We start from the raw sequence: 15,077 nt of genomic DNA on the forward strand, positions 1-15,077 counted from the left end.
CCCAGTGTCACTGTCACCACCCCAGTGCCATTGTCACCGTCACGTCATTGTCACCGTCCCAGTGTCCTTGTCAATCCCAGTGCCACCGTCACCACCACACTGTCACCACCCCAGTATCCTTGTCACCACACCAGTGTCATTTTCACCATCATGGTGTCCTTCTCACCGTCACAATGTCCTTGTCACCATCCAAGTTCACTGTCACCGTCACAATGTCACTGTCACCACCACATTGTCACCACCCCAGTATCCTTGTCACCCCCCCAGTGTCCTTGTTACCACCCCGATGTCACTGCCACCCCCCCCGAATTCCTTGTTACCCCCCCCAATGTCACTGCCACCACCCCAATGTCACTGCCACCCCCCCCAGTGTCACCGTCACCCCGATGTCACTGTCACCATGGCGGCGCCGCCGCCTTTATTGGCCCCAATAAATAACACAGACGTAAAGTGCCACCCGTGGCCGGGGGGGTGACAACGCGGGGACGTCCCCATTGCCCCCCCCCCGAGGGGCACAGGGCTTGGCAGTGCGGGTCCCCGTGTCCCCAACGTCCCCGTGTCCCCAAACCCCCCCAGTTTTGTCCCCAAAAGCAGCCGGACCGTGTAAACAGCGTGGGACGCGTCCCCCCGTCCCCAAAATCGTTGTGTGCCCCCACCCCCCCCCCCCAGATTTGGGGACCCCTTTGTCCCCCGGGTTTGGGGTCCCCTTTGTCCCCCGGGCTTGGGGACAACCCCTTTGTCCCCCCCCATGGCACGTGGCAGCGAAGCAGCAGGCTCAGCACCCCCCCCCCCTAAAAACCAGGGTCCCCGCGCGTCCCCCGCCCCAAATCCACCCCCCCAGCCGTTTTTGGGGTGTCGAGGGGGGGGGGGGTGTGACAGGCGTGTCCCCGACGTCCCCGTCACTTGACGGGCTCCACCACCAGCACCTTGCACTCCCGCTTGGCGATCTTGTCGAGGGACAGCGCCGCCCGCTCCGGGGGGGGAGCGGGGAGGGGGCGCCCCACCGGGGACCCCACCGGCGGGGTGATGGCGCGGCGCTCCATCACGCTGCCTGACCTGGAAAAGAGGGGGGGGGGGTCACCCCAAAACGGCCCCAAAAAACGGGGGGTTGTGGGCACAAAAAGGGTCCCCAAGGGGCTGCGGCCCCAAAGCAGCCCCAAAAAGGGGGGGCTGCGGCCCCAAAAAGGGGCTGTGGCCCTAAAAAGGGTCCCCAAGGGGCTGTGTCCCCAGAGCAGCCCCAAAAAGGGGGGGATGTGGCCCCAAAAACCATCCCTATGGGGCTGTCACCCCAAAGCAGCCCCAAAAGAGGTACCCAAAGAGCTGTGTCCCCACAAAGGGTTCCCAAAAGGGGCTGCGGCCCCAAAGCGGCCCCAAAAAGGGGGGGGGGGGGCTCAGGCCCCAAAGCGGCCCCAAAAGGGGTACCCAAAGGGCTGTGTCCCCACAAAGGGTACCCAAAAGGGGATGTGTCCCCAAAACAGCCCCCAAAAGGGGGGGGCTGCAGCCCCACAAAGGGTTCCCAAAGGGATGCATCCCCAAAGCGGCCCCAAAGAGGGGGCGCTGCCACCCCAAAGCATCCTCAGGAGGGGTACCCAAAGGGCTGTGTTCGCACAAAGGGTCGGCTGCTGTTGGGAGAAGGACAGGGAGCACCCCAGGCCTGATCCCATACCCCAAAACACCCATATTTCCCCCCCCCCCATTTCCCCCCAAAACCTCCTCATTTCCCCCAAGCCCCCATATATTGCCCCAAATCCCTGTTTTTTCGCACCAAAACCCACCTGATGAGGTGGCCGCAGGCCGGCTGCTGGTGGGAAAAGGACTGGGAGCACCCCAGGCTTGATCCCATACCCCAAAACGCCCGTATTTCCCCCCAAACCCCCCAAAATGCCCCTATCTTCCCCCAAATTCCCATATATTGCCCCAAATCCCCATTTTTTGCCCCAAAACCCACCTGATGAGGTGGCCGCGGGCCGGCTGCTGGTGGGAGAAGGACTGGGAGCACCCCAGGCCTGATCCCATACCCCAAAACCCCATATTTCCCCTCAAAACCCCCCATTTCCCCCCAAAAACCTCCTCATTTCCCCCCAAAACCCCATATATTGCCCCAAATCCCCATTTTTCGCCCCAAAAACCACCTGATGAGGTGGCCGCAGGCCAGCTGCTAGTGGGAAAAGGACTGGGAGCGCCCCAGGCCTGACCCATACCCCAAAAACCCATATTTCCCCCCAAAGCCTCCCATTTCCCCCCAAAACCTCCTTATTTCCCCCAAACCCCCATATATTATCCAAAATCCATGTTTTTCACCCCAAAACCCACCTGATGAGGTGGCTGCGGGCCGGCTGCTGGTGGGAGAAGGACTGGGAGCGCCCCAGGCCTGATCCCATACCCCAAAACACCCATATTTCTCCCCAACCCCCCCCAAACCGCCCCTATCTTCCCCCGAATTCACATATATTACCCCAAATCCCTGTTTTTCGCCCCAAAACCCACCTGATGAGGTGGCCGCGGGCCGGCTGCTGGTGGGAGAAGGACTGGGAGCGCTCCAGGCCTCATCCCATACCCCAAAACACCCATATTTCCCCCCAAAGCCCCCCAAAATGCCCCTATCTTCCCCCAGATTCCCATATATTGCCCAAAATCCCCGTTTTTCGCCCCAAAACCCACCTGATGAGGTGGCCGCGGGCCGGCTGCTGGTGGGAGAAGGACTGGGAGCGCCCCAGGCCTCATCCCATACCCCAAAACGCCCATATTTCCCCCCACCCCCCCCCAAAATGCCCCTATCTTCCCCTAGATTCCCATATATTACCCAAAATCCCCGTTTTTCGCCCCAAACCCCACCTGATGAGGTGGCCGCGGGCCGGCTGCTGGTGGGAGAAGGACTGGGAGCGCCCCAGGCTTGATCCCATACCCCAAAACGCCCGTATTTCCCCCCAAATCCCCCCAAAATGCCCCTATCTTCCCCCGAATTCCCATATATTGCCCAAAATCCCCATTTTTCGCCCCAAAACCCACCTGATGAGGTGGCCACGGGCTGGCTGCTGGTGGGAGAAGGACTGGGAGCGCCCCAGGCCTGATCCCATACCCCAAAACACCCATATTTCCCCCCAACCCCCCCCCAAAATGCCCCTATGTTCCCCCAAATTCCCATATATTGCCCCAAATCCCCATTTTTCGCCCCAAAAACCACCTGATGAGGTGGCCGCGGGATGGCTGCTGATGGGAGAAGGACTGGGAGCGCCCCAGGCTTGATCCCATACCCCAAAACACCCGTATTTCCCCACAAACCCCCCCAAAATGCCCCTATCTTCCCCCAAATTCCCATATATTGCCCCAAATCCCCATTTTTTGCCCCAAAACCCACCTGATGAGGTGGCCGCGGGCCGGCTGCTTGTGGGAGAAGGACTGGGAGCGCCCCAGGCCTGATCCCATACCCCAAAACGCCCGTATTTCCCCCCAAATCCCCCCAAAATGCCCCTATCTTCCACCGAATTCCCATATATTGCCCAAAATCCCCGTTTTTCGCCCCAAAACCCACCTGATGAGGTGGCTGCGGGCCGGCTGCTGGTGGGAGAAGGACTGGGAGCACCCCAGGCCTGATCCCATACCCCAAAACACCCATATTTCCCCTCAAAGCCCCCCATTTCCCCCCAAAAACTTCCTCATTTCCCCCCAAGCCCCCATATATTGCCCCAAATCCCCGTTTTTTGCCCCAAAAACCACCTGATGAGGTGGCCGCGGGCCGGCTGCTGGTGGGAAAAGGACTGGGAGCGCCCCAGGCTTGATCCCATACCCCAAAACGCCCGTATTTCCCCCCAACCCCCCCAAAATGCCCCTATCTTCCCCCAAATTCCCATATATTGCCCCAAATCCCCATTTTTTGCCCCAAAACCCACCTGATGAGGTGGCCGCGGGCCGGCTGCTGGTGGGAGAAGGACTGGGAGCGCCCCAGGCCTGATCCCATACCCCAAAATGCCCGTATTTCCCCCAACCCCCCCAAAACGCCCCTATCTTCCCCCAAATTCCCATATATTGCCCAAAATCCCCGTTTTTCGCCCCAAAAACCACCTGATGAGGTGGCCGCGGGCCGGCTGCTGGTGGGAGAAGGACTGGGAGCGCCCCAGGCCTGATCCCATACCCCAAAACACCCATATTTCCCCCCAAAGCCTCCCATTTCCCCCCCAAAACCTCCTTATTTCCCCCCAAACCCTCATATATTATCCAAAATCCATGTTTTTCACCCCAAAAACCACCTGATGAGGTGGCCGCGGGATGGCTGCTGGTGGGAGAAGGACTGGAAGCGCCCCAGGCTTGATCCCATACCCCAAAACACCCATATTTCCCCCCAACCCCCCCCAAAATGCCCCTATCTTCCCCCAAGCCCCCATATATTGCCCCAAATCCCCATTTTTTGCCCCAAAACCCACCTGATGAGGTGGCCGCGGGCTGGCTGCTGGTGGAGAAGGACTGGGAGCGCCCCAGGCCTGATCCCATACCCCAAAACACCCATATTTCCCCTCAAAGCCCCCCATTTCCCCCCAAAAACCTCCTCATTTCCCCCCAAGCCCCCATATATTGCCCCAAATCCCCGTTTTTTCGCCCCAAAAACCACCTGATGAGGTGGCCGCGGGCTGGCTGCTGGTGGGAAAAGGACTGGGAGCTCCCCAGGCTTGATCCCATACCCCAAAACGCCTGTATTTCCCCCCAAACCCCCCCAAAACACCCCTATCTTCCCCCAGATTCCCATATATTATCCAAAATCCATGTTTTTCACCCCAAAACCCACCTGATGAGGTGGCCGCGGGCTGGCTGCTGGTGGGAAAAGGACTGGGAGCGCCCCAGGCCTGATCCCATACCCCAAAACACCCATATTTCCCTCCAAATCCCCCCATTTCCCCCCAAAACCTTCCTCATTTCCCCCCAAGCCCCCATATATTGCCCAAAATCCCCGTTTTTCGCCCCAAAACCCACCTGATGAGGTGGCCGCGGGCCGGCTGCTGGTGGGAGAAGGACTGGGAGCGCCCCAGGCCTGATCCCATACCCCAAAACACCCATATTTCCCCCCAAAGCCTCCCATTTCCCCCCCAAAACCTCCTTATTTCCCCCCAAACCCCCATATATTATCCAAAATCCATGTTTTTCGCCCCAAAACCCACCTGATGAGGTGGCCGCGGGCCGGCTGCTGGTGGGAGAAGGACTGGGAGCGCCCCAGGCCCGCCTGGTGCCGCTCCACCAGGTCCCGCACCGCCGGGCTGCCGGGGCTGCTGCGCCGCGACAGCGCCCGCGCCTCCGCGCTGCCCACGCTGGCCGTGAACTGCAGCTTCAGCTTCATGTGCTGCGACAGCTGGGGGGGCACGGGGGGGTCAGGGGGGAGGCCTGGGACCCCCTCGGCCTCCCCTTTTTGGCCCCGGAGGCCCCCGGCCTCGCCTCGAAGGCAGGCAGAGGAACACGGGGTCGAGGCGGGGACGTAGGGACGCGGAGACCGTGAATTTCCCCATTTGGCCTTTCCTCCTCGTTCGGCCTCCCCTCTTTTGTCCTCCCTTTTTTGGCCCCGGAGGCTCTGGCCTCACCTCGAGGGCAGGCAGAGATATATGGGGTCAAGGAAGGGACATAGGGACGCAGTGATGCCGTTTGTCCTCCCCTCCCCATTTGTCCTCCCCTCCCCGTTTAGCCTCCCCTCCTTGCCCTGGAGGCCCACAGCCTCACCTTGAGGACACACAGACAAATCTGGGGCTAAAGGGGAAACGTACACCTGTGGCGACCCCGTGAGTCCCCCATTTGTCCTCCCCCATCCATCCTCCCTTCCCTTCCCCTCCCCGCCCGTCCTCCCCTCCCCTCCCCTCCCGGCCTCCCCCCGGGGCCTCCCCCACCTCGAAGAGGCCGGCGCGCAGGGCCTGGAAGGCGACGCGGATGGTGCGGGCACTGCCTTTGCGCGAGGAGCCCAGGTTGGTGAGCGGCGTGTGGCACACGATGGCGTCCAGCGCCGCCTGCGTGGCACGGCGCTCGGGGCCCGACAGCGCCTTCCCTGCGGGCGGCGGGGAGGCCGCTGGCACCTCCTGTCCTCTCCCGGCCTCCCCCGTACCCTCTCGGCCTCCCCTGTCCCCTCCCATCCCCTCCCGTCCCCTCCCGGCCTCCCCCATCCCCTCCCTGTCACCCCTGCCCCTCCCAGCCTCCCCTGTCCCTCCCGGCCTCCCCCGTCCCCTCCCGGTCCCTCTCAGCCCCTCACTTGTCCCCCCCGGTCAGCCTGACCCCATCCCGGCCCCTCTCTTTTCCCAATTTGTCCCCTGTCCCCATCCCGTCTCTGTCCCCTGTCCCCATCCCATTCCATTCCCACCCCGTTCCCGTTCCATCCCTGTCCCCATCCCATTCCATCCCGGTCCCACGTTCCCGTCCCCTGTCCCCATCCCCCTGTCCCCATCCCCATCCCCTGTTCCTGTCCCTGTGCCCCCGTTCCCTTGTCCCCATTCCATCTTGTCCCCATTCCCACCCTGTCCCCATTCCATCCCCATCCTGTCCCTTGTCCCCATCCCATTCCATCCCCGTCCCCTTGTCCCCTGTCCCCATCCCGTGTCCCCGTCCCCATCCCATTCCATCCCCATCCTGTCCTCACCCTGTCCTGTCCCTGTCCCCCGTCCCATTCCATCCCCATCCCCTGTCCCCGTCCCCATCCCGTCCCGTCCCCGTCCCCCGCCCCATTCCATCCCCATCCCGTCCCCGTGCTGTCTCCTTGTCCTCGTCCCCCGTCCCCGTGCCCACCGGCGGTGGCGGTGTCGGGGGTCCAGACGAGGCGCACGGCGAGGAAGTCCTGCAGCTCGTTGAGCAGCGTGTAGGTGACGGTGAAGCGCTGCCGCGCGCGCACCGGGGACTCGCAGGCGGCCGTCATCACGAAGCGCGGCCGCTCCAGGCGGATGCTGGGCAGCCTGGGGACAGGGGGACATCGGGGGGACACGGGGACGTCGAGGGGGTCACCTCATAACTCGGGGGGACGGGGACGTGGCACAGGGACGGGGACACTGAGGGGAGCACCTCAGAGTTTGGGGACACGGGGATGGGGACATTGGGTGGGGACGGGGACGCCGAGGGGGGCACCTCACAGCCTGGGGACATGGGGACAGGGACGCTGGGGACGGGGTTTTGGGGTCCTCCTGTTTAGGGACGGGATTTTGGGGTCCCTACTTGTTTAGGGATGGGGTTTTGGGGTGCATCCTCGTTGGGGACAAGGTTTTGGGGTCCCTCTGGTTTTTGGATCCCTTCTGTTTAAGGACGGGGTTTTGGGGTCCCTACTTTTTGGGGATAGGACTTTGGGGTCCCTCCTGTTTAGGGACAGGGTTTGGGGGTCTCTCCTTGTTGGGGACAGGGTTTTGGGGCCCCTCCTGTTTAGGGACAAGGTTTTGGGGTCCCTCCCTGTTGGGGACAGGATTTTGGGGTCCCTCTGGTTTTGGGATCCCTCCTTGCTGGGGACTGGGTTTTGGGATCCCTCCTGTTTAGGGACAAGGTTTTGGGGCCCTACTTTTTGGGGACGGGGTTTTGGGGCCCCCTCCTCTTTAGGGACGGGGTTTTGGGATCCCTCCTCTTTAGGGACGGGGTTTTGGGGCCCCCTCCTCTTTAGGGACGGGGTTTTGGGATCCCTCCTCTTTAGGGACGGGGTTTTGGGGCCCCCTCCTCTTTAGGGACAAGGTTTTGGGGTCCCTACTTTTTGGGGACAGGGTTTTGGGGCCCCCTCCTCTTTAGGGACGGGGTTTTGGGGCCCCCTCCTCTTTAGGGACGGCGTTTTGGGGTCGGGGGGGCTCTCACCGGTAGTGGGTGTAGATGCTGCTGGTGAAGGGCAGCTTCGGGGTTGACCACTGCACCACGGCCACCAGGGGCACCTCCAGGCCCTGGGGGGGGGCACAAAGGGACCCCAACGTCATCACCCCCCCTGTCCCCGGCACCGGGACGGTCCCCAAGGTCCCCAAATAGGGGCAGAGACCCCGGGGGGACAGTCCCCAGTGTCCCCAAACGGGGTTACCCTGGGGATGGTCCCCAAGGTCCCCCCGAAAGGGACAAAGACCCCGAGGGGACTGTCCCCAATGTTCGCGCCATATCCCTGTCCCCCCCCCCCATTTCCCTGTGCCCCCCCCCATTCCCCCCCATTCCCCTGCGCCCCGCCATATCCCCCTGCCCCCCCCATTCCCCCATGTTGCCCCCATATCCATGTGTGTCCCCATACCCCCATTTCCCCCCGTTTCCCCCCATTCCCCTGTGCCCCCCCCACACCCCCCATACCCCCCTATACCCATGTGTCCCCCCCATTCCCCTGTGCCCCCCCCCACATCCCCGTGTCCCCCCCATCCCCCTGTTGCCCCCATATCCGTGTGTGTCCCCATATCCCCATTTCCCCCCATATCCCCATTTCCCCCATTTCCCCCCATTCCCCTGTGCCCCCCCACACACCCCCTTGCCCCCCGCACCCCTCCACACCCCCCCATATCCCCATGTCCCCCCATTGCCCTGTGCCCCCCCCATATCCCCGTGTCCCCCCATTCCCCATGTTGCCCCCATATCCGTGTGCGTGTCCCCATATCCCCATTTCCCCCCGTTTCCCCCCGTTCCCCCCTGCCCCCCTCACACCCCCCTGCCCCCCCCACCCCCCTGCCCCCCCTGTCCCCCCCTGTGCCCCCCCCCACCTCCTTGGCGTCCTCGGGGGGCCGCTCAGGGGCCTGGAGCTGGAAGAGGAAGTTGTGCTCCTCCAGGGCGCTGAGGGCGCAGGGGCACGCTGAGCCCGCGCCCGCCACGCGGCAGAAGGCGCCCACGGGGACCTCGCCCGAGTGGTGGCTGCGGGGACATTTGGGGGATGTTGGACAGGTTTTGGGGACATTCGGGGGACATCGGAGATGTTTTGGGGACGCTGGAGGTGATTTGGGGACATTTTGGGGACATTTGGGGGACATCGGAGATGCTTTGGGGACACTGGAGGTGATTTGGGGACATGTTGGGGACATTTGGGGGACATCGGAGATGCTTTGGGGACGCTGGAGGTGATTTGGGGACATTTTGGGGACATTGGAGATGATTTGGGGACATTTGGGGGACATTGGAGATGTTTTGGGGACACTGGAGATGATTTGGGGACATTGGAGATGTTTTGGGGACACTGGAGATGATTTGGGGACATTTGGGGGACGTTGGAGATGTTTTGGGGACACTGGAGATGATTTGGGGACGTTTGGGGGACGCTGGGGATGTTTTGGGGACGTTGGGAATGCTTGGGGGACATTGGGGATGTTTTGGGGGTGTTTTGGGGGACATTGGGGGGTGTTTCAGGGATGTTTTTGAGGGGATGGGGAGGTTATGGGGACATTGGGGACGTTTTGGGGGACGCTGGGGGCGTTTTTAGGGATGTTTTGGGAGACGAGAACGTTTTCAGGACATTTTGGGGATGTTTTAGTGGTGTTTTGGGGGACGTTGGGGGCGTTTTAGGGATGTTTTGGGGACATTGGGGACATTTTGGGGACATTTTGGGGCGTTTAGGGGACATTGAGGATGTTTTGGGGACATTGAGGATGTTTTGGGGACATTGAGGATGTTTTGGAGGTGTTTTGAGGACATTGGGGACATTTTGGGGACGTTTTGGGGGCGTTTAGGTGACATTGAGATGTTTTGGAGGTGTTTTGAGGATGCCTGGGGGACATTGGAGATGTTTTGGGGATATTTTGGGGACATTGGGGATGTTTTGGGGATGTTGGAGATGTTTTGGGGACCTTTTGGGGACATTTGGGGGAGGTTGGAGATGTTTTGGGGACGTTGGAGATGTTTTGGGGAGATTTTGGGGACATTGGGGATGTTTTGGGGGCATTTGGGGGATGCTTGGGGGACACTGGGGCTGATCTGGGGATATTGGGGCTGGTTTGGGGACTCTGGAGATGTTTTAGTGACGTTTAGGGGACACTGGAAATATTTTGGGGATGTTTAGGGGACACTGGGGGTCATTTGGGGACATTTTGGGGACGTTGGGCATGTTTTGGGGACATTGGGGACATTTTGAGGATGTTGGAGATGATTTGGGGACATTTGGGGGATGTTGGGGATGTTTTGGGGACATTTGGGATGATTTGGGGATATTGGGCATGTTTTGGGAACATTGGAGATGTTTTGGGGGTGTTCTGGGGATGCTTGGGGGACATTGGAGATGTTTTGGGGACGTTTAAGGGACATTGGAAATGTTTTGGGGGTGTTTTGGGGACATGGAGATGTTTTGGGGGACGTTGGGGATGTTTTGGGGGACATTTTGGGGATGCTTGGGGGTGTTGGAGATGTTTTGGGGACCTTCTGGGGACATTTGGGGGATGTTGGGGATGATTTGGGGATGTTTTGGGGACGTTGGAGATGTTTTGGAGACATTGGGCACATTTTAGGGACGTTTAGGGGACACTGGAGATGTTTTGGGGATGTTTTGGGGACACTGGAGATGTTTTGGGGACCTTTTGAGGACATTTGGGGGATGTTGGAGATGTGTTGGGGACGTTGGAGATGATTTGGGGAGATTTTTGGGACATTGGGGATGTTTTGGGGGCATTTGGGGGATGCTTGGGGGACACTGGGGATGTTTTGGGGACATTGGGGATGTTTTGGGGGCATTTTAGGGATATTTTGGGGACGTGTTGGGGACATTTGGGGGACGGAGATGTTTTGGGGCCATTTTGGGGGATGTTTTAGGGACGTTTAGAGGACATTGGAGATGTTTCGGGGACGTTTCGGGGACATCTGGGGGATGTTGGAGATGTCTTTTGGGCCGTTTCGGGGCGGTTGGCGGCCATTTTAGGGCCGTTGGGGATGCTTTAGGGCCATTGGGGCCGTTTCGGGGACATTTCGGGGCCGTTTTAGGGCCGTTGCGGGGCTCACCAGACGTCATCGACCAGCAGGACGGAGCCGTCGGGCATGACGGGCAGGTAGCTGGCGTTGAAGTTGGGCAGGATGCGGACGTCCCGCAGCGAGATCTCCTCCTGCGAGCACCCGTTCAGCACTGCGGGCACGGCACGGCGCTCCCTTGGGACCTGGCCCCGTCCCAAAGGTCCCTGGCCCCGTCCCAAAGGTCCCTGTCCCCAAATCCCATTCACCCTGGGGTCCCTGTCCCCGTCCCAAAGGTCCCTGGCCCCGTCCCAAAGGTCCCTGTCCCCAAATCCCATTCACCCTGCAGTCCCTGTCCCCATCCCAAAGGTCCCTGTCCCCAATTCCATTCACCCTGGGGTCCCTGTTCCTATCCCAAAAGTCCCCATCCTCATCCCAAAGGTCCCTGTCCCATTCACCCTGGGGTCCCTGTCCCTGTCCCAAAGGTCCCCGTTCCTATCCCAAAGGTCCCCATCCTCATCCCAATGGCCCCTGCCCCAAATCCCATTCACCCTGGGGTCCCTGTCCCTGTCCCAAAGGTCCCTGTCCCCATTCCCATTCACTCTGGGGTCACTGTTCCTATCCCAAAAGTCACCCATTTACCTCCTCTTGTCCCCATAGTGTCCCTGTGTCCCCATAATGTCCCCATAACGTCCCCTCACCTTTCAGCACCGCCAGGTACTTCTCGCCCTGGCCCCATTTATGTCCCCCTGTCCCCATAATGTCCCCATAGTGTCCCCCCGTCCCCGTGGTGTCCCCACAATGTCCCCACAGCGTCCCCCTCACCTTTCAGCACCGTCAGGTACTTGCCGGACACGGTCAGCTGGCGGCACCGCACCACGGGCGGCGGCAGCACGGTCAGCAGGGTGCTCACTGCGGGGACACATGGTCAGGGGATACCATGGGACACCGGGGGACCCCGGGGGACCCCAGGGGACACGAGGGGACCCCGGGGGCCGTACCCTGGGCCTTGAAGGCGCCCTGCTCCTGGTGGAAGACGTGCGCGGGCGCGCGGCTCTGCAGCAGCCCCAGGTAGCCGCCGCCCTCCTGCAGCTCGGCCGGTTCCGTGTCCCTCTTCCACACCGTCACCACGATCTGGGGACAGCGGGGACAATGGGGACAACGGGGACGGCCACCACCCCCCAAGGCGGCCCAGCCCCCCGTGCTGTCCCCAAATCCCGCTGCGGGGTCGAGGAGGGGGCCCGGTGCGGGCTCTGTGGCCCCAAAGTGGCGGCGAGGCGTGGGCTGGGGTGTCCCCGCGACGTCCCCGAGGTCCCCGCGATGTCCCCAAAGTCCCCGTGACACCCCCAAGGTCTCCATGACGTCCCCAAGGTCCCCACGATGTCCCCGAGGTCCCCATGACACCCCTGAGGTCCCCATGCTGTCCCTGAAGTCTGTTGTGATCCTCAAGGTCCGCACGCTGTCCCCAAAGTCCTCCGCCACCCCCAAGGTCCCCACACTGTCCCCAAGGTCCCCACGGTGTCCCCGAGGTCCCCACAGTGTCCCCGAGGTCCCCACGGTGTCCCCGAGGTCCCCACGGTGTCCCCGAGGTCCCCACGGTGTCCCCGAGGTCCCCACGGTGTCCCCGCGGCCTCACCTTGGCCTTGACGGTGCCAGGCGGCAGCTTGTCGAGGGCGATGGTGAGCGGGAAGATCACCTCGTCCGGGCACACGATGGGGTCCTCCACCGGCAGCTGGGGGGGGACACAGGGGGCCCTCAGCCACTGCCCCCCACTTTGTCGTCCCCCCCCCCATTTTGTCCCCCCCCCCCCCTTTGTCCCCACGCCCCTTCATTTTGTCCCCCCCCCCATTTTACTCCCCCGGCCCCGTTTCCCCCTATTTTACCCCCCCCATTTTGGCCTCCCCCCCTTCCCATTCCCCCATTTTACCCCCCTTATCCCCCTCCCCATTTTGTCCCCCCCCATTTTCTCCCTCCCTCCCCACTTCCCCCCATTTTGTCTCCCCTCCCCATCTCACCCCTATTTTACCCCCCATTTTACCCTTCTCCCCATTCCCCCCCATTTCCCCCCCTTTCCCCTTCACACCCCATTTCAACCCCCCTCCCAATTTCCCCCCTCCCCCTTTCCCCTTTTACTCTCCCCCCCCCCATTTTTACCCCCCTATTTCCCTCCCTCTCCCTTTTACCCCCCTCCTCTACCTTCCCCCCCTTCCCCTTTTTATCCCCCTCCCCATTTTACCCCCCCATTCCCCCCCTTTTTATCCCCCCATTTCCCTCCCCTTCACCATTTTACCCCCCTTATCTCCCCTCCCCATTTTACCCTCCCCCTCTCCCTTTTATCCCCCTCCCCATCTTTACCCCCCGTTTCCATCCCCCTCATTTTTATCCCCCCATTTCCCTCACCTCTCCTTCTTAGCCCCCCCCACCTTTTACCCCCTTCCCCTTTTTACCCCCCATTTCTCTCCCCCTTCCCCTTTTACCCCTCCCCTTTTTCACCCCCTCCCCCTTTTTCACCCCCCCTCCTTCCCCTTTTTACCCCCCTTTTACTCCCCTCCCCCTTTTTGCCCCCCCTCCCTGTTTTACCCCCTCCATTTCCCTCCCCCTCCTCACTTCCCCCCACCCCCACCTTTCACCCTCCCCCCTCCCACATTTTACCCCCCCCCCCCCCCATTTTACCCTCCCCCTTTTCACCCACCCCCGCCGCCGGTCTCCCCGGCGCCCCCTGCCCGTGGGTGAGCAGCGCGCGGCACTCCCGGAACACCGCGGACGGCGCCGCCTGGCCGGGGGGGGGACCCGGCCCCCTCCTCCGCGCCCCCCCCCCCCCCCGGGCCCCTCCCGCTCTCCCCGGGCCCCTCCCGCTCCCCCCCGGGCTCCGCCGCCCCGGGGCCGGGGCTGACGCTGGCCAAAGCTGCCAGGGAAGCGGCGAGCTCGGCCCAGGCCGGCCGGCCGGGCCCCGGGCCCGGGGCGGCAGCGGAGCACGAGGAGGAAGCGGACGGTCTCGCCCAGGTAGAGGTGGTTGCGGCGGGGCAGGGCCCGGTAGCGGCCCGGTTCCCCCGTTAGGAGCTCGCGGGCGGCGAACGGGACGGCGGGGAAGTACATGAAGTACTCGCACTGCGACTCCATGGCCGCCGCGCCGCCGGCGGGGCCGCCGCGGGGCCGGGCGCGGAGCCGGGACCGGCACCGGGAGGCGGGCGGCTTCCGCTTCCGGCCGCGCTTCCGCTTCCGGCCCCGCGGCGCCGTTGCTAGGGAGATCCGGGAGCGGTGTGAGGGATGGCTTCCGGTTTCGGGCCCGCGCTGCCGTTGCCGTGGCAACCAGTCGACTTCCGGTTCTGGCCCCCGCGTTGCCGTGGCAACCAGCAGACTTCCGGTTGCGGTCCCGCGCTTCAGTTGCCGTGGCAACCAGCCCACTTCCTGTTCCGGCCCACCGCTGCCGTGGCAACCAAGATCACTATGCGGGTCGACTTCCGGTTCCGGCCCTGCGCTGCCGTTGCCAAGCAACCGGGCGCAATATGGTGCCTAACTTCCGGTTCCGGCCCCGCGCTGCCGTTGTCAGGGAGACAGGCTGATAAGATCAGCGCCGAGCACATCGATGTGTGCCCCCCCCTGCATCCCGGCGGGTGATTGACAGCGGCGCCGCCCAATCAGCGTCTGATTCCAGTTTTTATTGCCATAGCTACGGCACGCAAGCGTGGGGGCGGTGCCGCGGGGAGGCCCCGCCCCTATGACGTCAGCAAGCAGGGGCCCATTACACAGACGGGTAAACTGAGGCACGAAGTGTTAATACGCCCATTGCACAGACGGGTAAACTGAGGCACGGAGTGGTAACGTGTGCCCATTACACAGATGGGTAAACTGAGGCACGGAGTGGTAATATGCGTACCCATTACACAGCCAGGTAAACTGAGGCACAAACTGACACTGTGTCCATTATGCAGACAGGTAAACTGAGGCACGGAGCGGTAATATGTGTGCCCATTGCACAGGTGGGAAAACCGAGGCACAAAGTGTTAACACACCCTTACACGGACGGGTAAACAGGCACAAACCGTCCATATGCCCATCACACGGCCGGGTAAACTGAGGCACGGAGCGGTGCCACGCGTACCCATTACACAGACAGGTAAACCGAGGCAGAAACTATTAATACGCACATTATAAAGACAAGGAAACTGAGGCATGAAGTAGTGCTCGGTGTGCCCATTATACGGCCGGGTAAACTGAGGCACAAACTGACCCTACGCCCATTACGCAGACAGGAA

The 15,077-nt window shown here is 62.0% G+C and overlaps 1 protein-coding gene across 2 annotated transcripts; it reads right to left on the reverse strand.

Moving 5' to 3' along the window:
• Positions 1-389: 389 nt before the first annotated feature.
• Positions 390-14,036, reverse strand: TRAPPC14 (trafficking protein particle complex subunit 14). Of its 2 annotated transcripts, XM_066985170.1 has the most exons (11): positions 13,514-14,036; positions 12,458-12,553; positions 11,823-11,955; positions 11,647-11,733; positions 10,876-10,996; positions 8,661-8,808; positions 7,789-7,871; positions 6,751-6,914; positions 5,865-6,019; positions 5,151-5,338; positions 390-1,056 (listed from the first exon to the last, which is right to left on the reverse strand). In XM_066985170.1, the coding sequence occupies exons 5-11, from the start codon at positions 10,911-10,913 to the stop codon at positions 900-902; spliced, it is 933 nt and encodes a 310-aa protein (XP_066841271.1). In that variant the 5' UTR covers positions 10,914-10,996; positions 11,647-11,733; positions 11,823-11,955; positions 12,458-12,553; positions 13,514-14,036; the 3' UTR covers positions 390-899. The 2 variants fall into 2 exon arrangements, with proteins under 2 accessions (XP_066841271.1, XP_066841272.1); XM_066985171.1 differs by lacking the exons at positions 11,823-11,955; positions 12,458-12,553; positions 13,514-14,036 and having other exon boundaries at positions 10,876-10,976; positions 11,647-11,721.
• Positions 14,037-15,077: the final 1,041 nt, after the last annotated feature.

This window comes from Anser cygnoides, chromosome 31 (genome assembly GCF_040182565.1).
Source record: "Anser cygnoides isolate HZ-2024a breed goose chromosome 31, Taihu_goose_T2T_genome, whole genome shotgun sequence".
Lineage (NCBI taxonomy): Eukaryota > Metazoa > Chordata > Aves > Anseriformes > Anatidae > Anser > Anser cygnoides.